At 37.1% G+C, this 27,637-nt stretch overlaps 1 protein-coding gene across 10 annotated transcripts in view; it reads right to left on the minus strand.

The window, feature by feature from the left end:
* The window catches only part of siz (Brefeldin-resistant Arf-GEF family protein schizo), a 247,742-nt gene that overhangs the window by 12,639 nt on the left and 207,466 nt on the right, over nt 1-27,637 (minus strand). For 5 of the 10 annotated variants that reach the window (XM_088239187.1, XM_088239209.1, XM_088239203.1 and 2 more), the window contains 12 exons: nt 27,008-27,137; nt 25,452-25,583; nt 16,368-16,503; nt 13,714-13,848; nt 12,986-13,094; nt 12,131-12,348; nt 9,105-9,285; nt 8,343-8,552; nt 7,932-8,069; nt 6,494-6,620; nt 4,863-5,142; nt 2,891-3,021 (listed from right to left, as the gene is read on the minus strand). In XM_088239187.1, the coding sequence (XP_088095313.1) occupies nt 2,891-3,021; nt 4,863-5,142; nt 6,494-6,620; nt 7,932-8,069; nt 8,343-8,552; nt 9,105-9,285; nt 12,131-12,348; nt 12,986-13,094; nt 13,714-13,848; nt 16,368-16,503; nt 25,452-25,583; nt 27,008-27,137 (1,927 nt within the window). The remainder of the gene's footprint in view (nt 1-2,890; nt 3,022-4,862; nt 5,143-6,493; nt 6,621-7,931; nt 8,070-8,342; nt 8,553-9,104; nt 9,286-12,130; nt 12,349-12,985; nt 13,095-13,713; nt 13,849-16,367; nt 16,504-25,451; nt 25,584-27,007; nt 27,138-27,637) is intronic. The other 5 variants (XM_088239254.1, XM_088239240.1, XM_088239248.1 and 2 more) reach the window with 2 other exon arrangements.

Below are 27,637 nucleotides of genomic sequence, written 5' to 3' on the forward strand. Positions count from 1 at the left end.
AGAGCCGACATCGAAGGATCAAAAAGCGGCGTCGCTATGAATGCTTGGCCGCCACAAGCCAGTTATCCCCGTGGTAACTTTTCTGGCACCTCTCGCTAAAAACTCTTTATACGAAAGGATCGATAGGCCGTGCTTTCGCAGTCTCTATGCATACTGAACATCGTGATCAAACCAGCTTTTGCCCTTTTGCTCGACGCGAGATTTCCGGCCTCGCTGAGCTGGTCTTAGGACACCTGCGTTATTCTCTGACAGATGTACCGCCCCAGTCAAACTCCCCGCCTGGCAGTGTCCTCAGAACGGATCACGCGGGGAAACGCGGCGACGCGACGGTACGAACGGAGGCTGAAAAACCGCACACTGCCCGCGGCCGACGCGACCTAAACTGGTGGATGACCAGTGTGAATACCCATTCCCTTATTCATTTCCCGAAAGCATGCCACTTCATTGCGACAGACGCAGCGGATGAGGAGCGCAGGTAGACGACACTCCACTATCAGGTTGCTGGACACCGCAACAAACCAAATGGCACAGCAACCTCAAAGAAGTGTTTGCTATTCTCCAGGCATTGAAGTATCAGAGAGCCAGTTTGAGCAATTCTACTTGTCTCATTCAATCGGACAACAGGACGGTACTGGCATATCAACGCAACGAAGGAGGTACGAAATCAGCAAACCTTCTTCAGTTGACATATCAGATTCTGGCATTAGTGGATGCTCTCAATATAAGGATGGAAGTGTATTATCTCCCGGGGCGATACAACGGACTCGCCGATCATCTTTCACGAGGGACCTTGTTACCCGAATGGCACCTTCTACCTTCAGCGACCGACCGAATATTCCGCTTGTGGGGCAGACCCATGGTGGACCTATTTGCGTCCGAGACAGCTCACGTGGTAAACAGTTATGTTTCCATAAACCCCACCGACACAGCAGCCCTATTCCACAATGCTTTCAGCAGAATTTGGCGCTTCCCACTGGCATGGGTGTTTCCACCACCTTGCTTTATACCGAGAGTCCTGGAACATCGAAACAAGTGTGTCGGTATTTACCTATTGGTAATACCAAGGTGGCCCAAAGTGTTCTGGTTGCCAGATCTCCAGTCGAGAGCCCTAGCCCCAGCTTTGCAAATAACAAATCTAGCCGACAACCTAGTGGATATGTCAACAGGTCTTCACCCTCCTCAGATCCAAAAACTAGAGATGGAAGTATGGATGATTGGGGCTGGGGAGGAGCGATAAATGGGTGGTCAGAACGTGAAAAGGCCCTTCTCAATGCTGGGTGGCGATCGTCCACAGTAACTGCCTACAAATCAGCATGGAAACGGTGGGGCCAATGGTGTGTTAAACATAATGTTAATAGGATTGACCCGTCAGGTTCGCAGCTAGCAAGATTTTTAGCACACTTGAAACTTAAAGAAGGCTTGGCTCCTAGTACCATTGCTCTTCATAAGTCGGCCATTTCAACTTTAACTAACCCAGAGTGTGAATCGAGGCTTAATAATCACACGGTAGTTAAACAAGTAATGAAGGGTATAGTCAATACTACTATAGGGAAAAAAGTATTACCTATCTGGGACCCGAGACAGGTTAGTAACTGGTTAAAAGAAAACCTTCCAGATACAGTTACTCTGTTTGATGCCTCTCGAAGATGCGCTGTCATACTTTTACTCGCATCTGGGAGAAGAGTGCACGACCTTACTCTGTTACGATGCACACCAGACAGCTTGTGGACAATGGGGACCATGTTATTCTTTGGCCAGCTTTTGGATCTAAAACTGACTGTGCAACTCGCCAGCAGTCCGGGTGGAAACTTAATGCGTCCTCAGAAAAAGGTACGGATCCGGTATATTGGCTTCGAGAAGTATGCGCTTTATCTAGAGTAAGAAGACAAGAATTAAATTCCATACCAGACTTATTTATCTCAACCACGGGCTTACCAAAACCTGCCACAAGAACAATAATTGGAGGATGGGTAAAAACAGTCCTAAGAAGTGCTGGCATTGATGAATCAGCAGGGAGTACAAGGTCAGCAGTAGCATCGCTCAGCTGGTTAGAAAATTGCCCAATTGAAAAAATCCTGGAAAGAGGAAATTGGAAGAGCGAGAACACATTCGCAAAACACTACAGAAAGGAAGTAATGGAAGGTGGCAGCTCCTCTACATTGCCATCCCTCACAAATCTGTTTGAACCTATACTCGACTAATTAACAACCTCTCACAATTGACATCAGTTTTGTCACCAAGGCGATAACAAACACTTCTCACATATATAAAATATGTTCTGGATGACGAACGGCACTACATAATACTAAAGTTTTACCTACCATTAAAACTCTTATTATGTTGCCTTCGTCATCCAGAACATATTTAATTACTGCTTGGTGAGATTAGAATTGACAAAAAATTGTGCATGATGCCAACTGCCGGTGACAAAACAAACGACCAATCACAGAGCATATAGATGATGTCATCCCAGTGTTGACAATATAAGGAGAATGGAAGCTAATTTAGACCACTACAAGACAAGAATCGAAATGTCGTCTCTCACATATATAAAATATGTTCTGGATGACGAAGGCAACATAATAAGAGTTTTAATGGTAGGTAAAACTTTAGTATTATTTTATCTGGAATTATGTTAATAAAATGTCCGCAAGAGGCACACAAAACATTCTCGGAGCATGTGGCTAATATCCTATTGTCCTGACTATTCGGCAGCCCCCGGTGGTGTAAGTAAGCCATTGTCCAGCGTCACACTATGATAATAGGTCCGATGCTGGGATAAGACAACATTGTCCTGTCCTCACTTTAGAATAAACTGCCACACGAATTTGACTATTCAAAGATTAATGGATGAAATAGGATTATTCCCACACTGAACAAGATGATTTACCTGGATCGTTGATGTCTACGAGAGAGTTACTGAGAACATTCCTCTTAATGACCATGTTGGGTGCGTGGCCCGCGCTGTGGGAGGGGTGCGGGGGGTAAGTCTGCGGGTACTGCATTCCCACTGTCACCTCCCTGGAAAAATAAACGTTTAAATATTAATGTGGTTTTTTTGCACCGTAATGCACATTTGCAGGGACGAATTGTCCATATAGGCAGTCACTATTCGCTTGCGAATTCAATCTACATTGGAAAAACTAAAAGAAACTTTGATATTTGAGTAAAAGAACACTTAAGGAGCATAAATAATAATAATTTATCTGAATTCATAAACCACCTGGTAGAAAATACAATACTAAAATAAGACAACTTGGAAATCTTAGAAACTAAAAAAGTTATTCATAATAAAAAAAAATTAACCAAATAAACAATATTTCCTTTAGTCCACTCTTGTCTAGTCTAAATTCGTATCCACCTCACTCCGCACCTCCTATCTTTTTTATTATTATTATGGATAATCTATATAACGCCATTTTTGTAATATAATACCTCAAGGGCGCTTTACAAAGTGATTCTATGGATAAATAAATTCAACTGAAGCTTTTAAATTTGTATTTTTTTTTTTTATATTTTGTTATCACATGCTACGGATTTATTCCAATGATTTAGAGAACAATCTTTACAAGAACAACATGACAAAAAGACTTGACTTATTTATTGGCACCATACGTTTAGATTTATTTTATTTATTTATTCATATTTTACTCTTACAAACTATAAACAATAATAAAAATAATGTGACCTCACTGGGGTTACCCGTGCCGACGACACTTAACAATATACTTTTTTGAAATGTTTTTACATTTGAGAATAAACAAAGAAGACTAACTTCATAAACAGAGATAATTAACAAAATATTCAGACTGTTTTAAAAATTAGGTGTATACGTACATCTATATTATTTACATTACAAAACGCACAATGAAAATATCAAAAACCTAACATAAGCTATACACTTGTGGAGCGGTTGATTCAATATTGGTTTGGGCGAATGAGACAATCCATATTACTTCTACCTAGCTCCACTATCCATTTTTTATAGCCTTTTTAAACATTTTCTCGTTACCAATTGTTTTAATAGATAGTGGAAGTAGCTTTTAGATTTTAATTAAATAATACTAAAAATCCCTTTGTCCGAAAGTGGTATTAGTTTGTATTTGTTTAAGTTGTCTTTGTGTTGAGGATATAGTGATTATATTATTTATATGTGATGTATTGTAGGGGTCTTTCATTTGAGTAAGAAAGGTTTTTGAATCTGTAAGTGAGTATTGTTTTAGCGCATAATTATTTTGGTGTCATAAGTTGTGATTTGTGGAATATTTCTTCAGTCTGTATCGGAACTCGTGAGTATTATTTTAATTATTAGTAAACACTGTTAAAATAAAATAGGATAATATTCAATAGTTAATTATACCTTGATAAAGAAGCTTGCTTCGAAACAAAGTTCTTCTGTATTTATTTTATGAAAAATACATAATTATTTAAATGTTTGGTGTGATAAGGGTTAAAACAGCTTAAAATGAGAGATACGACATCCATAGTAGTAGCTGCTCGATTGTGGAATAGTCTACCCACTAATGTTCGAGATGCCCCTTCTTTATGTCATTATATAAATGGTTGAGTTGTTCTTTTTTCCTTCGTCTTTCCATCCTATCACGTCTCTTCACCTCTCTTCATAGTATAGTGTAAATTTTTTTGTTAATTTTTGTTTTAAATTGTTGTATTAAATTATAAGATTCGGTTAAAATATGCCCATGTATTTGTAATTTCCTCAAACTGAACGGTTCAGGTACGTAGGAAGAAATCGCCTTAAGGCAATATGCCCGGCTTTATATGTATATGAAGTGTAAAATTAATATTTTTTTATGGAATCACCTAAAATGCACTACGCAACACATCTCCACATCCTTCCTTACCCCAGAGCGTGATCGTGCGGAGTCTCCAGCTCGACGTCCACCCCGCTGTCCCTGTTGTCGGGCAGGTTGCGCGGCGCGGCCGGGCGCCCCTTGGCCGCGCCCAGCTGGCCGCGCCCCGCCAGCTCGGCCTCGATGCGGATGGCCTCCATCTCGTCCATCTCGGCCGCCGACTCGCGCAGGTCCTCGGCGAACTTGGCGCGGTCGTGCTCGTTGCGCGCGTTGAACGCCACCAGCGAGCGCCCGTCCACGCGCCGCGTGAGGCGCACGCCAAACGGGTAGTCTGGAATGCGAAGCATTTTAATAATAAATCTTGTGGAAATACAACGCAAGATATATCTAGAAAGTCAGTTCCGTTTATATTCCTTGCCGCCCCAACGCTGCAATTGCAGATTTGCAGATACGTGGTATGTACCCTTGCCTATTGAGGAGTTGACGCTCTCATGAGTTAGCTGACTGTTGTGTACGCCTCGTGGTGCTTGTTGGAAATGCCAAATAAAATTGAAACTCCCACCGCTTACCAGATAAGAGGCCTGTTATTTGTTTCGTTAACCCTTCCTTTACTGTGCCAAAAACATCCTTGCATTATGGTCTAGTGTGACTAAACATGCAAAAAATTAGAGATTTTAAACCAGAAAAATTAAATATTCATAGGGTTATACTTCAATTATTTAAAGTCAAAAGTGATGATATTTTTAATGTAATTGCTAAAAACATTAAAAAACTATTAGCTAATGCTCGTAGCGCGGGCGAAAGAACCGCCCCCAACAAAATCCGGAAAGCGACTAACTAACTGGCATCTAGCAGAAGTACTGGCAACTATGATGTTTGCATGTGTGGTGCGTGAAATTGTCTCTCTCGCTCCCAAATATAGGTGCGTGTAGTGTCGAGAGTGATATGTAAGGAGAGTGAGAGACAATTACATATTTGGTATTTTTTTACTTTACGCTACGCGATTTGCGATATGTTAGTAAACTTTCTATTGTATTGGTGATTTATCTCCGATTTGTGATAAAATGCTTTTTCTGTTCCTGATAAGTATTCATTATTTAAAAAAAACATATATTTTAATGGATACGTAAATGTACAACGGAGGAAAACTGATAATCTTAACCCAGAATTTATAATATTTATAGAGTTATTAAATGCAATGTGTACTAGCTACGCATCACCGGGAAGGGAGAGTTAATGTGAAGAATATTAAACCAGTCCACATTCATCGACAGATTTGTGTAGTGTACAGAAAACATGTGATTCAATTGTAAGGAGAAAAGTGAGACAAATGGGCGTCTCCTTTTATGAAGAGGGCAGCACCCTTTTATAAAAAATGAATACAAAAGTTTGTACCGGGCTATGAAAAATGCCTACAAAATTATGGGAGTTACATAGAAAATTAGTTGAAAGGCAAAAGATTTTTTCTGAATATGTCCCAACTTGTTTTCTTTAACCGGTCACACAGAAATTACTTTCTGGGCATACCTCGTCATCACATTCCCTTCATTTAGATAAACACTGTCACCAGAAAAAGTCAAACCCCAGCACACCCAAAATTCTTCTAAAATCCTCAAGAATGTCTCAAAAAACAGAATCATCGCAAGAGTAAATGTAAATGCAAAATTTTGCATCATACTCACGTGGCACGGCGAAGAGGGATACATTCATACCGCTCAGGGGGAAGGACTGGCGGAAGGTGTACGTCACCGAAGACTTCTTCTTGCTAAAGATCTTGGTAACCACCAGCAGGTCGTTGAACAAGAACACCTATAAAAAAGAAACAAAATGTGTATTATTATATTTGGATAATATAGCGCCATTTTTGTGAAAATCACCTCAAGCCTTGCAGCTACAGAGCGCGTGGACGGTTGGGATTCTAGTTCCTTGTCTCCAATTATGACATATAGGAGCTAGATTACAGCACATCTTGTAGCTACAGAGCGCATGGACAGTAAGAAATCTAGCCCCCATTTACTCTTTGTTTTATTTGACGATGAAGTTTAGAGTTAAAGTAAAATTTCAAAAATCAAAATAAAAAAACAAATTTACAAAAATAGGAGTTAGATTACAACAAGTCTTGCAGCTACTGAGCGCAAGAACGGTTGGAATTCCAGACCCCATTTACAAAATTTAGGTATTTAATGGTTGATAACATTTACCTATTGAAGCTAGATTACCAATTGTCTTGCAGCTACAAAGCGCGTGGACGAGTGAAATTCTAGCAACTTAGAATTATCAATAAATTTACAAAAATAAACACAAAAAGTAAATTTGTCAAGTATTCATGCTTAAAAGGAAACAATAAAAAAACTAAAAATATAAAGCACCGTTTCTACACTATGGATAACGAAACAAACAAAAATATCCGAAGGGCAACATTTGTAGATTATGGATAGTTACTGTTGCACATGTGGCTAACAGGCTGTTGGCTAATTCCTGGAAGATGGTTGATGCCCACATGTAGTTACCGAGGGGAGGGATGATGCCTATTGTTCCAATGACTGTGTATCCATTTTGGTCTGTATTATTTAATTTTGTAATGGGTACACAAAATTCCCGCTCAATTTTTTTTTTACAAATGTAAAAATGAATGAATTTTTTATAATCCAAAAAATAATTTAACTATGTATTTGACCAGTTTTAATGAATTTTAAAGTCTGGCTGTCCACACAACCTAAGATGTGTATTTTAATTACTACCAAACTTACTCCGGATTAATAACACACAAAATGATATGTCAATCCTTAAACCACTCTCATACACATGTTTGTTTAATATATTTATAGGATTGACATATCATTTTGTGTTATTAATCCAGAGTAAGTTTGGTAGTAATTAAAATACACATCTTAGGTTGTGTGGATAGCCAGACTTTAAAATTCATTCAAACTGGTCAAATACATAATTAAATTATTTTTTGGATTATAAAAAATTCATGTATGCATTATTTATAATTTGTCAAAGTAAAAAATTTGATTATTCGCTCTTTTTACAAAAGTGCTATGATCTTGTTTCATTATTATTTATTTCAACTGCGTTAAATTGTTAAATAAATATATATCGGCATCGCATTCACACCTCTCGCTGGTGGACTCCGGGGCGCTCCTTCTTGTTGATGTCGGGGATCTCGTAGAGCCGGCAATAACACACGAGACGGCGGTGCGGGAGGGCCAGCTGCGGCTTCTTGCCCACGATGGTGGCTTGCACCTTCATCACCTGAAAGACAAATTTTCGTATATATCATAACAGATTCCATTCCACTCCCTAGTCGGAGCACACGGCGTCCGGGAACAGCCTCCGGGCTGAATCGGGTCCGTATATGCAGACATCGTATTGTACGACAATCTTTGCACTTTAATGAAAGAACACGGGATTAACATGGGAGAAGGCGAGAGTGCCGGCTAGCGGTAGGGTCTCCCGGAGGCATCCGGTGATGTTCACGCGCTCGTGAAGATAAGGAAGAAAGAATAATAAATAACGGGTACGTACTTGCGTGACGTGGTCGCTGGCGGGCTTGAACTCGCTGGCCTTGACGCGCTCGTAGATGCCGGCGAGCATGTCGCGCTCGATGTCGCCGCAGTCGTCGATCCCGCGCAGGTTGCGTATGAAGTCCTCCAGGGACATGCGCGACTCGGGCTTCAGGCTCGGCGTGTGCAAGTCGGTGTTGAGCATTATTATGGCAAACGCCAGCACGAAAATCTGCACAAACAACAAGACATTTAACGGGGATACAGCGTAGAGGTATTGTGATAGCGATACGAAAAAAATTACATCCCTCGCCCAAATCAAATAACTCTTTTGTTTTGTAACAGGTCATAAGCCCTAGACTTCTATATTACCTTCTCTAAAATATTCTAAATCTCTGTTGTAATATGTTAATATATATTTTTTTATTTATTTAATACAGACTTCTACTCTTATCTCTTATTAAATTATCATAAGCAGAACATGGTGAGTGTTTAATTAAAATTTCATCAAAAACTAGTCATTATTGGACTTTTGGGCGCTGCATTGACTTGTAGATTGTTAGATTGTAGCGAAGCCCACATAAAATGGGTTACTACATTCCTAGTCAATCTTGTATCAAGGGTGATAGCTAAATAAACACATCCTCACGTTGATATGTAATTCTTGACAAATGATACCACAAGAATATGTAGTAATAAATGGAATGCGTACAGATAGCCAAAATCATTATTATCGATGGAAGTAGGAGTACTGGCTGCCGGTCAGGTTACGTGGAATACTCACAGTGTCGTGGGTCCGTAACCGCTGCACGAGGTCGGGGTTGCAGAGGCAGTAGCGCCGGCTGAACACCTCCACCAGCCGCTCGATCTTCTGCGCCTCCCCGGGCAGCCGGAAGTAGGCCTGGAACTTGCGCAGCGCCACGTCCACCTGCATCCCCGACAGGTCCAACTCGCTCACGAAACACCTGGAACCGGACATCCGATCATTAGTCTACTTATAGCCCGGAACTGACATAAGCCCCCGCGGGTCGTGACGAGGAAGAATGGCTAGAAGCCGCCAACAAACAGAATCTAGGTGAAGATAGTAGGTAGCGTTCCGGACTTTGGAATAGGAGTTCGAGGTTTAAATCCCACCTAGAAACTGAGATAATAGCACTTTTGTGAAAAGAGTGTATTACCAAATCTACACAACAGTTTAAATATTTTTGACTTTAACAAATGATAAACAATGAGTACATATGTTTTTTTTATATTACAAACAAGAATCTAATTATGTATTTGACAAGTTTTAATGATTTTTAAAGTACCATAAGATTCTCCTAATGCTGTGGGCTACAAATTGAGAAATGCCATTTTTATGATTGACACCATTTTCAGAAAGTAATTAATGCAGTTTTTTGTATGAAAGCGGTCTGGCTGTTTTTAGCAGAACATAGAATTGACCTTACTGCACCCGATAACATCAATCTCTCATTTTTTTCAAAATTGTGGACACCAGCCACGCTTTCTGCATCACTACGTTTAACTTATCTCTGATTTTCGTTTGTTTGATTATGTCCAAATGCTTGCAGACTGGCTGGATTTCCTCCCTAGGGAGTTGTTCATATTTAAATTTATTTCAACAGAGAGGGAAAAAGTTTTCGAGAAGAAATTTGGAAGTCTAGGCATTTACAGGGCTTATGACCTGTCATTGGCTGGTTTAAGTGGCCACTTTACACACTGTGTAACATTCACCATTCTGCCCATGTTTGAACATCCACATTTCCTCAACTCTTCCATATGTTGACTTTTGTGAAGTGAACTTCACTTTTTTGTGAAGTGTTTTGTTTTTGTGAAGTGAAGTTTCACTTCACAAAAGTCAACAGATGGAAGAGTTGAGGAAATGTGGATGTTCAAACATGGGCAGAATGGTGAATGTTACACAGTGTGTAAAGTGGCCACTTAAACCAGCCAATGACAGGTCATAAGCCCTGTAAATGCCTAGACTTCCAAATTTCTTCTCGAAAACTTTTTCCCTCTCTGTTGAAATAAATTTAAACAATTATTTACAACTAAAATAAAATGGCCCTCATGAATCAAAGGTCTGACGTTCGCACTCCCACTCTATCACAACCTGATTCCCATTTTCTAATAGTGAGTTATTTACAACTCGTTGAAAATGGCCTCCAAAATTTAAATGTTCGGGTAAATCATGAAAATGGAAATGTTTCTTTTTATAAAAAAGGCAATATAATAGATATTATTTTAGTTCTATACATTTGCGACAATTTAAGAGGTATTTCTAAATATCTGTGACCACTGTGCCAGTTTCAATAAGATTGTCAACTGTTTGTTTGCGATTATTTTAATTACGAAACATTTATTTTTATTATAACTTTTTATTTGTGAGATTGTGTTTATAATGGTAGTTGTTTTAAGTTATAATAAAATAATTTTTGAGTGCCGGCGGTTGGTGGCATCTGGAAACAAGTAATATTTATTTTTATGTTTTAATATTTTAAGACTAGAATTTGATGGCAGTAGCAAATACTGTTAAACATCACTTCTTATATATTATGTAAATTCAAATTGAAAAATTTTTTTTTTTAAAAATAAAATCAAAATCCTTCATGCAAAACATACGTTGCTTTTGGCATGTACATTTATTTAATCAACAATAGGGAAATATAACTTTTTAAAAACATTTTTAAAGTAATAAAGGTCTATGAAATACTGTCCAGTAAAAAAGAACTTTTTTGCTACTCATTAGTAGCATAAAAAATGTTTTTAAATTTGTAATTTTAAATTCCCGCAAAAACGGCTATTTTATTGGCCATGCTCCTAATACATCACGATTCATGTTTATTTTTAATTTTGTTCTAAACCATTCTAATTTTTTTAGAACATCGTCACGAATCTTGACGTCACAACTATCAATGCCAAAAATGTGGCGTTTTTCTAGTGACATATTTTTTTTAAATTTCTTTTTTAAAGTTATATATGAAAACATTTCTCCACAATATCCATATTGATTTTGAAAATACAGTTAATTATTCTAAAAATCCATTTCATATATTTTTATCGGTATTCGTATTGTGTGATATTTACCTATTGAAAAATCAAGAAAGGAGCTCTGCGCTGGTTTGGACATGTAGAACGAATGGACAGCAAAAGAACGGCTAAGAATATTTACAATGCGAATGTTGATGGATGCAGAAATAGAGGTAGACCGAGAAAGACATGGCATGACCAAATCCAATAAATACTTGAAGATGGACATGTCAAAAGTCGGAATAATTGGCACGCGTGCATGTGAAGATGTATGAATGTAGAAGAAGCGAGATCTGTATGCAAAGATAGAGTGATGTGGCGTTCTATCCTCTCTCCTACCCTTACGGAGAAACGGCATGATGGTTTCTTGTTGTTGTAGTCTGCATTACTTTACGGGTTGTTTAACCCATCGCTTAATGATGACTGTAAATACAAGGCAGAAGTTAATGAATAGAAAGCAGATAGCTGCTAAACTGCCGATATGTACAGAAAAAAAGGTCCATACTATCCGCAGAAGCCGTATTCAGCAAGAGAATTGCCCTATTAATGACATGTATAGAATAAAATAAAATATTTTTTTCGGCACAGGACATCTCACTGAGTGAGAATACTATTCTAAATAAAATATTTTTAAAAAAATGGAAAATGTAAAGGTCTCAATGTCTCAATGAAAATATTTTTTTAACTACTCTGTTTATGTACATCAAAACTCCAGCTTCTCGCAAATGAGTTTTCTATATTTTCTTAGATGCGAACGACGAATTGCAAAAATGAACTCACTCTAGCACGGCCATGTTGAAGGCGTCCTGCAGATTGCCGAGGTACTCGCCGATCATCTGCTTGGACAGCCCCTTGCGCGTGATGAGGAAGCGCGCTACCCCCCGAGGACTGTTCTCCAGGAACCCTCGCAGGATGAGGTATCGGATGCCGCGCTCCGGCTTCTTGTTGAACAGGTTCAGCCCCACTCGGTACTGCCGCTTGCGCACCGTCTCCGACACCTTCCACGGACAATACATCATTTTGAATACTGAGCAGATTTCATGAATTTTTAAAAGTTCGTATATTTTATTTATTCATTAAGTATTGATAGATTAAAAATACACATGATTTGACTATCAAACAAAGTAAAAATGATATTTTTAATATTTTTACGTATCGTATTATCAGTGCAATGATATTTTAAAGTTTTGAAATTACTGCACGTGACGTCACAAGTTCTCTACGGCAGGTTCTGCTGATGGTGATTTTTTTTTATATATTTTATTTATTCATACATATTACAAAAAAAACAATAATAAAGTATTCCAAACTCTATGAGAATTATTGGTTGATTCACAAGAACATGCAAAACATACGTTGAAAGCAGTTTATTTTTTCACATATTTTTGAAAAACTTGACTGAACAATTAAATGCTCTAGATTTCATCTCGTCAAAACTGCCATTTTTCTTTTCGCACAGAATCCACGAACTCCCATATAGATGACGCAAAGTCATAGATAACAATGGGGATTATTTTGAATTTAAATACCAATAGTAACAAATAAAGATTGACGTTTACAAAAAATATTGGAAATTTCATAACTACATTATTATCATCATCTCAGTCTCCAGCTTCTCGGAGAATGTCTCCTTACCTTGAGGGCCTGGGCCTGCATGTGCTCGGCCGGCTCTCCTCCCGGAGTCATGTAGTACTCCCGCGTGACGCTGCCGGGAGTCTGCCTCTTCCACACTGCGTTACAGTACCTGCGGGACACAAACATTTTATGATTCCCATTTTCTCAACTCAACTTGATTCCCATTTTCTAATAGTGAGTTATTTACAACTTGTTGAAAATGGCCCCAAAAAGTTGGAATATTTAGGTAATTAATAAGAACGCAAATGTTTCTTCATTTAAAAAAAAATATGTATTCAATTTACATTTAGTTTTAAAATAACATCCTAATATTTCAATATAATAGTCTGTTACATTTATTTTATTTATTTATTTAATTAACGCCCAGAGGGCTCTTACAATATACAATCAAAAGTACATATAAAATATTATGGAAAATAACAAAAATAAACTCACAACATACACTTAATGTAATTCATTCTAAAAAAAAAAAAAAAAGGAAATAAAGTGAAGATGAATAGAGAAACAAATTAAAAAGGGGAGAATTGAGGGGATGGCCATTTGATGGATAGGATAGCTAATAGGAAATAGTAAACTTTGAAAAGAACTCTACAATTCAAAAAATATCATTTCTGTATCCGTGAATCTTCCACGACCTGCTGGATAGACTCTTATTAAGAAAGAGGATTTTTATGATTGGAATACGCGAAGGACTCGGTGTAAAAATATTTTTTGTATGGGTTTCTCGCCTGTCAGGGTTAAGTTCGTAGTTCTGATGCGCCGCAGCCCGGTGGTGCTCCACGGAGCTGGAGTCGGAACCCGAGGACTGCACGGAACTCATGGAGCCGTGCTGATTACCCACAAGTCCGATCCCCGGCGGACCACTGTAGAATGAGATGAAAAATTAATTAAAAATTTTTGACAATATTCGGTAATTTTTTATATCATAAATAATTTCACCTGAAATTATAGTCCGACGACCAATGAAGCGAGTCAGCATTTTCTATAGAATCCAATACATCATATTATGCAACTCTAACAGTATTGTGCATAAAGACGAGAGGGTCGTCCTGCAGTATATTAACATCGTCCTTACCATGGAGATATGAAAAACAAAGGAACGTGGCCTATAAAGAGACCACAGGGCGTGGTAACGCTCAGTCAGCCAGTTCCAACATGTAGTTCAAGTGCAGCCAGTTCAACTTCTCATCGCCGTGACGCTCACGCGGCATAATTCATTATTTATTTTCCATGCAATAAATACGCATTAAACATCATTCTCTGTCTTCTGCCAATCTCTAACTGGGGTAGGAGCTCTAACTCTCAGCAACCTAATCCTACACTTGTCTCAGCCGTACATAATGCACGGATTTCGACATTTGTGCACCTATCGTACATAGTTTTACCACACATTCTGAGAGATTGGATTTAGACAACACTCAGCCTACTTTCGTCCTTACTTTCCCAATGCTACGCTTCACTCCAATACATCACCAAGAGAACTCTTTGGCATCTCATATCATCAGCTTTCTGGAACAAGTTGGTACAATACTACAACGAATGAGATGGCTTCATAACTGGCATCAAATAATCTTTATTTCAAAAGTAAATAAAAATATCTCATATTTTATAAGTTCCCGTGGCAAGTGTCTCAGACTCACGGCTCAAAGATCCGTGGTTCAAATCCCACTCTAGCCCAACTTGATCCTCATTTTCTAATGGTGAATTTTACAACTCGTTGAAAATGGCCCTCAAAATTAAATAATTGGGTAAATCATGGGAACGCAAATATTTCTACATCTCATAACTAGTAAAATATTCATCATCATCATCATCGTTCCCTTTCCGCACCTAATGGTGCACAGGGCACTGCATTGGTACACCAATCGCAGCGTCATTTTTGTTACATGAAGGTAAGATGATCAGTCTTCCGCTTTATGTACCAGTCCGGGGACTATGAAATATTCTAGTGTGAAAACACCCTTTTAAATAAATGTTTCACATCAACCATGTCGGGAATCGAACCCGAGACCTCTTGCATGGCAGGCTAACGTGCTGACCATTACACCACGAGGCCGACAAAAGTAAAATATTAGTTACCAATTATTATGAAAATAAAACTTTGTTATTATTATTATTAATTATATTACAAGAACACTACTACAGTTTCAGGATAGCACTCCTTCCATCGACAGGTGATATATAACCGATAGTGCATACAGAATATAAGTTCACGGTTTCATTATAGAATCTATACAAAAGCAAACAAATGAATCAGTGATGGAACCTGAAATAGGGTGGTCATTCCAATTATCTAAGGAGTTGGCATATGTATGGAAGTACAGATGTGGAAACATGATCACTGAGGGAAAGAATGGTAAGTGGAATTTCTTGAAAAATAATAAAATTGCGTAGCACTGATAAAAAAATAATATTTTCATAATAATTTATAATGAAGTGTTACAAAGTGAACGCCGATTCAATTAGTAATATTATTAGTAACCAGCTTGTTCCAGAAACCCGACGATATTATATATATATATATATATAGTTGGATAATTTATATAGCGCCATTTTTGTGAAAATCACCTCAAGGGCGCTGTACAATTAATAAATATCCCAGTACGTCTTGCAGCTACAGAGCGCATGGACGGTTGGGATTCTAGTTCCTCGTTTTCAATTAAGATCAATAAAAAATAATAACAGATAGGAGCTAGATTACAGGACGTCTTGCAGCTACAGAGCGCATAGACAGTTAGAAATTTAGCTCCCATTTACATATTTTAAAAATTGACAAATAAATTTAGTGTATTAATGATACTAAAAAAAATAAAAATAATATGAATAATAAAAAGGGGTACGATTACAACACGTCTTGCAGCTACTAAGCGCATAGACGATTGGAATTCTAGACCCCATTTATAAAATTTAGGTATTTTTAAGTTGGTATATGAAAGCTAGATAACCAATCATCGTGCAGCTACAAAGCGCATGGACGAGTGGAATTCCAGCAAAGTTAGAATGATATCAATAAATTTATAAAAAATAGAGCATAGTAGTAAGTTTGTCAAGTGTTCATGCCAAGAACTAAGCAATAGAAAACTAAATAAATAAAGCACTGTATCAACTCCATGGTTAACAAAGGCAGATAGATGTCCGAAGAGAATCTTTTGTAGACAGTAGGTAGATATCGTCACCATATGGTCCACTAGGCTGCTGGAGAATTTCTGGAAACGCACGTGTGTAGACTGGTGACTTATGTCTCTTAATATTCTCAAAGCAAGGACCGGTACATCGGCAGATTACCAATTTCAAACCTGAGTAAACTTTAGTTTATAGGTGTGTGTTTCAGAGCCTCTTTCTCGGATATTGCAATAAGGAAGGGTAACCGCGCAGGCCTTACCCGAGCGTGATGCTGCTGGTGCGCTTGGGCACTTCGGGGGGCACCCGGCGACTGTGGTGCTGCATGGCCACCAGCTGCGCGGACGGGGCGCTCAGGGGCTTGCCGCCGCTCGAGAGGATATTGCCATAGATAGGACCTGCAACATCACAATTTTTATTCACGGAAAGACTCGGTGCTCGTTCATATTTACTGGCAGAATGGCAGCGGGCGTGTCGCCAAATATAAAACCTACACAATTCTATTTGAAAGTTTTCATATTGTAACTGACTATAGATAGTGGCATGCTGCTTAGATATATCGTTATCAGCTGGAAGGAGGAGACATCTGCCTGAACATCGCACGAAATGCAAGACCGGCCAACAAAGGGCGCTGTCAAAACTTTTTTTTTTTACAATATACATAAGAGGTAAAACAGAGTATTAAAAAAATAAAGGATAATTACATAGCAATGAAATTCATATTAATAGTAAACAAAAAAAATACCACAAAGGCATGGCCTGTTCGTGGGTATACAAGAAGATATCAATGAATTTTCACTCCTATAATAAATAAACAGTTATAATATTTTTGTGTAACATGAGAAAGAGAAAATAAAATATTCTGTAAAAAATTATATGGTATTATTTTTTTTGTAATTAAAAAAGAAAATAAAAAATATTTGAAAAAAACATAAAAATATTCCTTATTATTAAAGGGCAACAAAATATATCATAGAAAAAAAGAGGATTGTATCCAGGATAGTGCGTGTTTTTTAAAAGAAGGAAAATTTTGAAAGTTAGGAATCAGTGAAATATTATCAGTAAAAAAGGAATTAAACATTTTTGGGCCTATAAAATATGCGTACTTTATAAAACAAAAAACTCAAGACAAATCGCTCTCTTTTCCACGACGATAACCTCCCAGCGAACAGACGCCATTTAATATCTGAAGCTTCAAGAGCTCGTGCCAATCGGAACGATACACAACTTGGCGCATTTTTCAAATTTTACAAATAGTAACTTGCATATTTTATATTATTTTTTGTTATTGTTTTAATAAAATTCTAGTAGGGTAGGCACTGCTTATGTGCCTATATGGAACGCACGCCACTGCTTGTAACTACGCTTAACATGTAAAAGTGTTGCCTTTTTATTGAATTAATTGAAAACTCTTTTTCTTTGAAAATAGTTTTTTTCTCCCATTTTCAACATACATAAAGTAATTACCGAGTAAATAAAATTTCCCAGTATTTAGTGAAAAAATCGTTGTATGCATTGTGGGCTAATTCAAATTTTTAAGGTTAAGTACCTAGATAAAATTATTTATGCAATTTTTTTTAAATTCAATAAAAAATAACACATTGTAGTAAATCATTGGTAAATATGAATAATCCCAATCATGACAGTTCTTACAATTTTTCTGCAGTAAATTTAGTATAGTCGTATAGTACAATAATTATATTTTAATGAAATTTCATTTTTTCCATACATTTTTCATTTCCTCACTTGAGCGTTTTCCTCAGTTTTACACTTTTTTTGTTGCTCCCTTGAAAAACGTAAAACAGGGGTTTTACCATTTTTCGGAAAAAAAAAACTAATTATCCGAATAGGGTCCGGTCCCGATGGATTCGGATAATTGGAGTTCTACTGTACATGAATAAACACAAATAATTTACAATATTAGATACAATAATAATATCATCCAACACCGAGAAAGTTAGTAAATAAAGGTGCAGATGTCAAATAAACGGTAGTTTTGTACAATGTGATTTTGTGATAAGTTTTAGTTTGAGTATGGGGTGTTATGTACTCCCGAACGTGGGTGTATTTGGAAACTTAAAAATAATAAAAGAAAGACGATGATTCATATTGCTCGTTATAAAACAGTGCCTCGTATCTCCCCCGTTTGTCGAAAAGCCTTTTTGGAGTATTTCGATTCAGATTCAAAAATACACCTGTAATCAATATGTATCTTATTTGGGTGATCCGGTGTAAGTTGGATTCGTTCCGAAATTTAGGCTACCATTGCAGGAGCCATCTTCGGGGAAAACCCTCCTAATACCCATCCACAATTCGTCTTTCTTCTCATATAGTGTCCATGCGGCTCGACTGTGGAATCATCTCCCATCCATTATCAAAGAGGGACAGAGATATCCATAGGTTCAACACGAGATACAAAGATATGCTATAGTCTTTAAAATGTAACATGATTAGAATGACAGTTGTCAGAAAAAGTGACGACATAACTTTGTAGTAACATCAAAGGAGTTATTTATATAGACACACGAAAAATCATTTGTATCTGGTGGGTTAATTTATTTTTTTAATACAATGCTTGAAACATAAATCGACATATTAATATAGAATCAGCTTTAAAACTGAAAGAAAACTAAAATAAAACTTATTATTAACGACGTTCTTCAATGTAAATTAATCGAATAAAAAAATTATTCATTTGATGTTGTTCATGAAAAAAATATAAATGTCTCATTTTTTTGGTGAATAATTGTGTTGAACACACTATAATAGGCTTGTTTTTGCGTTTTTTATATCAATTTTCGGAAACAGAGTTTCATGATTGCGTGAAATAACTGATAAAATCGATTTGATCAGTGATCAGTAATTTTCCATCACTAATGAAATTTGTTTGACAGCTGTCATTCTAATCAAGCTTTATTTTAAGGACTATAGTTGTGCCCACTTACTGGTTCTCCCGATCGGACTTGTTTCTTCCGGTTTACTAACAAGCTAATGAACTAACATACCCCGTGAAAATTTGATTGAGGGTGACAGACAAATTACTGTATATACTTAGGTTGCTCCGACGGCGATAGGGGCATTGAAAGCAGTAAATATAAATGCAAAAAATAAAAATATGCTAATCTTTTGAAAATGAAGATTTTTTTGAAAAAAATAAAATTTACCATAAATTGTTTTTGCAATGCGCGGATCTGAAAAGAGGCCACAAGGTGGGGCTTGCAATGTGCCCACTGCAAAAAAATAATCATTCTTTTGCCTCTAACTGCATACGACTCTACAACAAGGTACCTCTTGAAATTCGGGCTTTGCCAAAAAAAATTTAAAGATTTTGTCAAGCACAGGCTGTTTGGAAAGAGCAACTATAAAGTGGACAAGACAGCATGGCATTAGATTCGTGTTTATTGATTTTTGTTTGTTGATTTAAATTTATTTGTTTGTTGGGTTTAATTGACTAATTGTTGAATTATATTATATAGTTATTTATTGCGGCCGCAGTCTCAATTTGGAACTAACACTGTATTCCTTCACTGTCATACTGGGAAATTAGAAAAAGGTGATTGTGCTGACCATGTGTATTTGATTGATCACAAATTGACAATACTGCAGTGAGGGGTACAATGAAAGCTTTTAAAGTTTCTTTGTTTTGTTATTTTCGCGGTTTGATTGTAAAGAAATATTAAATTTTCACTTAATATTGATATGCGAAACTGAAGAAAGACTCGAGTCTTTATGAACAGTTTCGGGAAAGCAGTGGATGCTTTCATTGTATTTAGTTATAATTTTAATGACGTTTATAAGTGGTTCAATTAATTCTATGTAAAGAATAATATACTACTAAAATTTTACAATATTTGAGTTTGTCCAAATATTTGTAGACAAAAGACTGGATTTCACCTCCTCGGGAGTCATTGAGATTAACAAAGAAGTTTAAAAATTGAAAAATTGTTTTCAGGCGTTGCCTAGTATGTGAAATAATTCAGTCTGATGAATCTCTTCACAGCAATAAAGGCTTCAGCTCTTCAACTTCACTTAAATGAACAAATGGAAGAACTGAAGAAATATGGATGTTCAAACATGGGCAAAATGGTGAATGTTACACAGTGTGTAAAGTGGCCACTTAAACCAGCCAATGACAGGTCATAAGCCCTGTAGATGCCTAGACTTCCGTATTTCCTTATTTTAAGTATTCTCCATCCCTGTTGTAATTTGTTAATACTAAAATTTTACTACAGTAGTCCTGTTTAAATCACGTCTGAAGAAACATCTCCATTGTCTTCCTTAACCTCTCCTCCTTTCCCATTGAGTAATAGTACTGATGTAAGGTAATTTATATACAAATTAAATTATTTCTATTTTTGTATATCTTTAGCTTTTTCATTTTTATTTTCTATTGAATATGTTTCACCGCTTGAATTTTATTTTATTGGCCGGTTGGAAAACTCAACATGTTTCCCGGCACTACACGCCACAAAAATGACACGGAATGTGCCCGCTACCGACTGCGACACATATTTTTTTTACAAAACACACAGTTTACCCTGAAAATGGCTCCTGCAATGGTTGCCAAAACGTCGAAACGAATCCAACTTACACGGGATCACCCAAAAAAGATACATTTTGATAACAGTGACCGTGAAAACATACGCAGCTACATAATCTGTAAGAAAAATTATCGACGGTGGAAAGGGAAAGGTTGCTTAACCAGCTTTTTTGCATCTCCTGAAACATTATACCAATATTGATACGAGGTATTGTTTTATAGCGAGTAATATCGTTTTATGCTGAGGTGTTTGGCATACCGTGATAATTCATACAGTCAAAATTGTGCACTTTCGACTTAATGACGGTGATATACTTAAATGAAAACTTAATAATCTACAAAAACTCCCTCGACCATATTTACAAAAATTCCAAAATTATCTCTGAAATTAATTATAAAAGAAAAATTAAATCATTTAAAAAATCTCTTTGTGACGCAGCATCCCTCTTTCCGTAGTGCATAGGCCACTGCATCGGTAAACCGAAGTTTAGTTAGATCATCAGTTACATGAGGTTAAGGTGATCAGTTTTACGCTTCAGGTGCCAATCCAGGAACAGTGAAATATTGCAGTTCAAAAAACCTTCAAAATTTATAGATCACGTCCACCCTGTTAGGAATCGAACAAAGGGGTCGGTTCTGGTTCTATTTCACACGCAGAATTGTATTCTCCGTCTGCCTGGACATTTTATAACTAAATGCCTTCTTTTTAACAAATACAATTTGTTTATTTTTTCGTTTAATTAGTTTCTAAAAATGTTATAATTTCAACATTTTTAATTATAAACTAAACATTTCTTGCATCTGGATGTGTTGATGACATCATAAGCTGACTCAGCTTACACTTCTCAAACTAATATTATAATAATGAAAGTGAAAAAATCAACAGAAAATGGTTACTAACTTATTTTAAAGTAAAACATTGTAAATTGAACCAACTAGTAAAGAAGCAAAATAAACACAAATCACCATACCTCTCCATCTTTGAATACAAACTCTGTTTCCTCTAAATTCATGTATTTTCATGCACATGCCGATTATTCCGTCTTTAACATGTCAACTTCCAAAAATTCATTAGATCTGACCACGCCACATCTTTCTCGATCTTCCTCAACTACTGCATCCAAGAATTCCAAACATATTTTTACCATATTATTAAAAGTAAGTTATAGTGTTGCACATTTCATTCTCTTAGATATGATTTATAATTTTACCAGTTTGTTAAAGCTATTTAAAGTACCTAAATAGCATGTGTCGGCGACAAATTGTCATTGAGACATACGGAATTGGATGCCGTAGTATTGTCTTAGTCGTGGGAAATTTTTACTTTTGTACGATATTGGTAGTCGAGAGTTGGTGGAGCTCCTACCCCGGTTAGAGATTGAGAGAAGACACGAGGTTGCTGTTTAATGCGTATTTACTACATGGTGAATTGCATTGCGCGAGTGTTACGGCGATGATGGGTTGAAGAGACTGCACTTGAACTACATGCTGGAACTGAGTGACCGCGTTGAACTGGACTGACTGAACTGAACTGCTGGGCTGACCGGGCGTTGACTGCGCCCTGTGGTCTCTTTACAGGATACGATCCTTTGTTCTTCATATCTCCATGGTAGGGACTATGTGAATGTACTGCAGGACGACGATCTCGTCTTTATGCGCAATACTGTTAGAGTTGCATAATATGTTATATTGGATTCTATAGAAAATGATGCTTCAACGGCCGTTGCACTATAATTTCAGGTGAATTATTTAGCATGTGTGTCATCGACCAATGGACTGTGAACCCCACACTTTTATAATTATTTTATATTTTTCCCAGTTTGTGAAAGCTATTTAAAATACCTATAAGTAGTATGTGTCGACAGCAAATTGTATTATATATAAATAGCCATCGAGTCGAGAACACTCATCCAGGGTTCTGGTTCTAATTTACACACATAACTGTATTCTTCATCTGCCTGGACATGATAAAAGTCCGTTTACATTATCTTAACTCAATTTTGTTTCCTCGAGTTTTAGTAGAAGGTAATTAAACACTTAAGGTCCGATGAACAAGCCGTGTTGACTCTATGCCATTGAGAATTTGAATTTTCTAACATGTCCCTAATCGGACGTCTTAATCAATGGGTATAAAGAAATTTCATGAATTGTTGACAATACTACAGCATCTAACTTCTGTATGTCTCAAATGATAAATGATGAACACTATCTGTGTCAGAGTGCAGGTACAATAATCTGGAAATGCTGGTAGAATCTAGTGCAGTAAAATGAAGGTGTTTTGAAAGCAGAGATTCATCAACACGGTGCAATGAATGCTAAGTGTTTATAAACAAAATGTGTGACAGCATGCGCGCATCCAATTTGAATTGTGCAGAAGATTTCTTTAGGATGTTGTCAGTCAGTTCACTTAAAATTTTATGTGAAAATTTAAAATGGCTAGTTGAACAGAAAAGAGTCGGGATTAGATTAAGTTTTTTTACAGATTTTTTTTATAAAACTGGATATAAAATATAATAAAACTTATATTTTAGTTTTGACCACTTTTAAAAAGGGATTTATCACAAGTGATTGGGGTTCATTATTGACGTGAGAGAGCAGTTGTCGACACTGATTGTGTTTATCCTTCCACCAATCTGACGATATTGGTTATGACGACATATGTATATATAGTTGGATAATTTATAGAGAAAATCACCTCAAGGGCGCTGTACAATAAATAAATATCCCAGCACGTCTTGCAGCTACAGAGCGCATGGACGATTGAGATTCTAGTTCCTCGTTTCCGATTATGATCTATTTCAATTATAACAGACAGGAGCTAGATTACAGCACGTCTTGCAGCTACAGAGTGCATGGACAGTCAGTAATCTAGATAATGACACCCAGTCTTCTTCAGCTGTGTTCTCTCCAATACCGGATAAAAGCCTCTTCCGATTGTTTCCACTCCTGTCTGTTTTCTTCCTGCTATTGAGGCAACGTCGTCAGCCCTTTTTTGGTGGCCTTTGAACACCTCTTTTGTTTGCCCATAGTCTCTACTTTATTATTCTGCGTGTCCACCTGCCATCATTTTGTCTCCCCGAGTGTCCTGCCCAATGCCATTTTAATTTTACTACGATTCCGGTTCAACACCCAGTCACTGACGAAAAATCCCAAATCAAAAGTAGTCAGAACTAAAATGTGTATATTACTTATTGTAATTATAATTTAATAGATATAAACTTAAATACATACAGCTGGCATACATCGCTTCCTCTAAGTTCATAGATCTTCTCATGCACGCGCACGCCAATTATTCCGACATGTTTACTTTTAGGAATTTGTTGGACTTAACACGATCATGCCGTTGTCTAGTCATTTTTTATCTTTTTACGTGTCTGTATCAATCTACGTACATTCCGACTGAAAATGTTTTAAGCTGTTCTTTCGCCATCCATTTGCTCCACTTGTCCAAAACATCGCAAGATCATCTCTTAATTCTTATTTATCAGTCTTGCATTTTGTATGGATGTCGACATTTGCGCACCGATCATACATATAAAATAGAGATCTACAAATTGCTGTGGATAAGTGGATAAATTGTTGACCTGCACATTATAATATATATTAAATAAAGACAAGCATTATTTTACTATAAGTATATTTTGGTAACATTGTGAGACAGCCATTTTGCCCTGTAGGTAGAGTTTAATAATATAAATTCACATAGTGCCATTTTAGTGGAATGTCACCTTGCATTACCGTCAATTGGATGTTTCCTAATCATACGATACTTTAGGCTGAAGGCGATCTTTTTGAAGGAAAACAGTACCGCGGATCGGAGTAAATAATGTGATAGATTTTATTTAAAATATCATTTTTACTACCTCCTGGAAAAGGTTGAATTTTGTTATTTACCTAACTGAGACTAACATACTGAGCTTACTTACTGCTATCAATTAATGTTGTCTATTAAATTATTGAATGGAATGAAAAGATAATCGAGAAACAAAATATTTGTGAATTGTGAATTATTTTGGTATTATGATTTATTACAAACTGCTATTTTTTTTGCTTGTCTATGTCCCAATCCAGCGCAGGACAAAGGTCCCATGGATTTGGATACATAGTTCATTCTGGAATATTGAAGGTTAACTCTCAAAAGACTGTGCTAAAAAATCTCCATGGAGACGGTGTTGTAACATCGTATTGCATAAGGCAAAAAAAACGTGTTTTTTTAATACAGGTATTTAAAAACAAAAATTCAACACATTTATAGGACTGTTTAATAATCTGTTTTTAGTGACCAACCGAAACTAGATTTGTTAGGCGCCATTGTAACACATAAGTGCTAGTCTTTATACGGTTGATACTTGCCCAGCTAGCAATCCATTCTCTGTAGATGATCTTATGAGCATTTACATGCGTAAGGAAGGATGGTGTATATTATTATTCAAACAGGGTCCACGTTGGGCGCCATTGTAACGCATAGGTGCTAGCCTTTATACGGTTTATACTTGCCCAGCTAGCAATCCATACCATGTAGGTGATCTTATGAGCATTTACATCTTCAAAGTCTTTTTTTCTCTGTTTGACACATTTAGACTTGAGACACTCTAGACGGGGGGTGCGATATATCAAGTTTAGTATTTAACGTAGACTCATGTGACACTATAGCCACAGAAGGGTTAAATGGCTGTCGATGTTACAAAAATATAAATAGAATCAGGAGCCTGTCATTTTTATCGCAACAATTTTGTTTTAGTCGATCGACGAAGAAGTAATAAAGTCGGGAAGGGGGGAGGAGGGCGCCGGCTCCTTCGGCCTCACCTCTGTCGACGCAGCAGGCCGAGCTGATGCTCCCGCTCGGGGAGTAGTGCGAGTAGCAGCCGTCCAGGGAGGCGGCCTGCGCCCACGCCAGCAGGCCGGCACTGGGCCCGGGGCTCGCGAGCAGAGAGCGGCCTGAGGCCAAACAAATCATAAAGCCAACAAAAATAAACAAGCCGCCTTCAAATCATAAGAGAAACACATACATGAACCGAGAAAGCAAACAAAATATACAACTTAAATAAAATATAACAGCTGAATAAACTATTATTCAAATTCAAAGCATTAACTTTGCTGTCAAACATTAATAAATAATTGTATATAACCATTTACCGACTCTTCTATGTCTCCCGGTTTTGTCAGGGCACTAATAACACTAACATGAGAATCCCACTATACACCTTCATCATACACAAAAATATAAAACCAATGTGGCGATAGGGCACATGCTGTTAGTAGCCAACTTGTCCTTGCATACATCTTCAAGTGAACCATTGATTTATGAATTCCTCCGTGGCATGTCTTTCTTGATTTCTACATCCAGCAACATTCGCACCGTAAATCTTTTTAACAGTTCTTTCGCTGTCCATTCGCTCTACATGTCCAAACCAACGCAGCACTCCTTTGTTGATTTGTCGATAATGCTTATCTCGGCCTAACACAGTTTCACCACACATTCGTCTAAGAGATAGCATTTTGACAGTATTCAGCCTACTTTCATCTATGTTTATACTTCGCTCTCAAACATAAGGGTCGGCTCCAGGACTCAGTAAGTGATTATATACGATTATTTAATAACATCTAATAGGTGAATAAACCACAGCACTCTTTTGATTAAAGGAATTAATTTCAAAATTTTATCCAAATCTGTATTGATCAATTGACATAAAATAAAAATAAAATAATTTGTTGTATCTTTGTAATTGTGATGGTCTTAAAGAAAGTTTTGAATGTTGTTTATGTGTGCAGGAAGATATTTTGGTTTCTGCTAGTTGTACGTGTCAGGGAGCAAACTTTGGACCTCTGATCCAGAGTCGGCAACATTACCGCAGAACCAAAGACTTGTTTGTATTAATTTGTTTTTGGTGTACGCAAGCACATAGACACAGATCCCACGTCTGTTTCGTAGTTAGAGCGCATGGCGTCCACAAGCGGCCTCCGGGCCCTCGATTACAAAGGAGCAATAAGAGATTAAAGGTTTATCGATATAGTGAACTCTAATTTTCCATCAATTATCTTTATAGACATTTTAATTTTGAAAACATTAGTTGATCTTTCGGCATGTCGTTTAATCTCTCGCTGACACTTCGTAATTGAGGATCATGGCTCGTATTACGATGAAAACTAAACAGAGTTATCTTCAAAACTAAAATCTAATTTTCTATGTGAAAATTTTTTAAATTATATATTTTTTAAATGAAGCGTATTTAGTTACTGGTTACTGCGGGGGTATTTTGAATTTTCTGTTAGATTCGACTTCATAGACAGTTGAAGATAACTCCCGTTGTAATAGAGGCCCGTGTCTCGCTGTCCTGTTCGGCTCGGCGACGGCGACTCACCCGAAGAATTGAGGTGGTGCAGGTGGTGGTGGTGGTGGTGGGAGAGCAGAGGATCGCTGTGCAGCGAGGATCCCGAGATGTTGGTCACGGAGCCGCTCACGGAGCAGTTGCACACCTGGGGGAAGGGAAACTATTCACATCACCTTCACTGGTCATCAATGATAAAGAAGCTATGTCGGAAATTTTATTTTCAATACATTTTCTTGAGCATGATAACATCATCATCATCGTTTCCCTATCCACACGTGGCGGTGCATAGGACACTGTATCGGTACAACGAAAGCGGCGAATCTCAATATTTTTTCACTACATGAAGGTAGGTAAATTTTGTGTTCTTATGATACATATACTCAAATATTACAATTTTGGAGCCATCTTCTTGTAGCCATAAAACTGTTTTAGAAAATGAGAAACAAACTGTGGTTAAGAGGAATCTGATCCTCGGACCTCTTTATTCGGAGTCCACAACACTATCCACGGAATCGCATCCTATATCAAAATAAATTTAGGTTTTGCGAGTAAAGAATTTACTTAGAAAGATTGTATTCCAAACATATATTTTTTTAATGGTTTTCGTAATTATTAAAAATAAAAAAAGACAATTATTATTGCAATAAGAATCAGTGAGAC

This window comes from Micrasema longulum, unplaced genomic scaffold (assembly GCF_059751315.1).
Source record: "Micrasema longulum isolate JH-2025_06_02 unplaced genomic scaffold, ASM5975131v1 h1tg000114l, whole genome shotgun sequence".
Classification (NCBI taxonomy): domain Eukaryota; kingdom Metazoa; phylum Arthropoda; class Insecta; order Trichoptera; family Brachycentridae; genus Micrasema; species Micrasema longulum.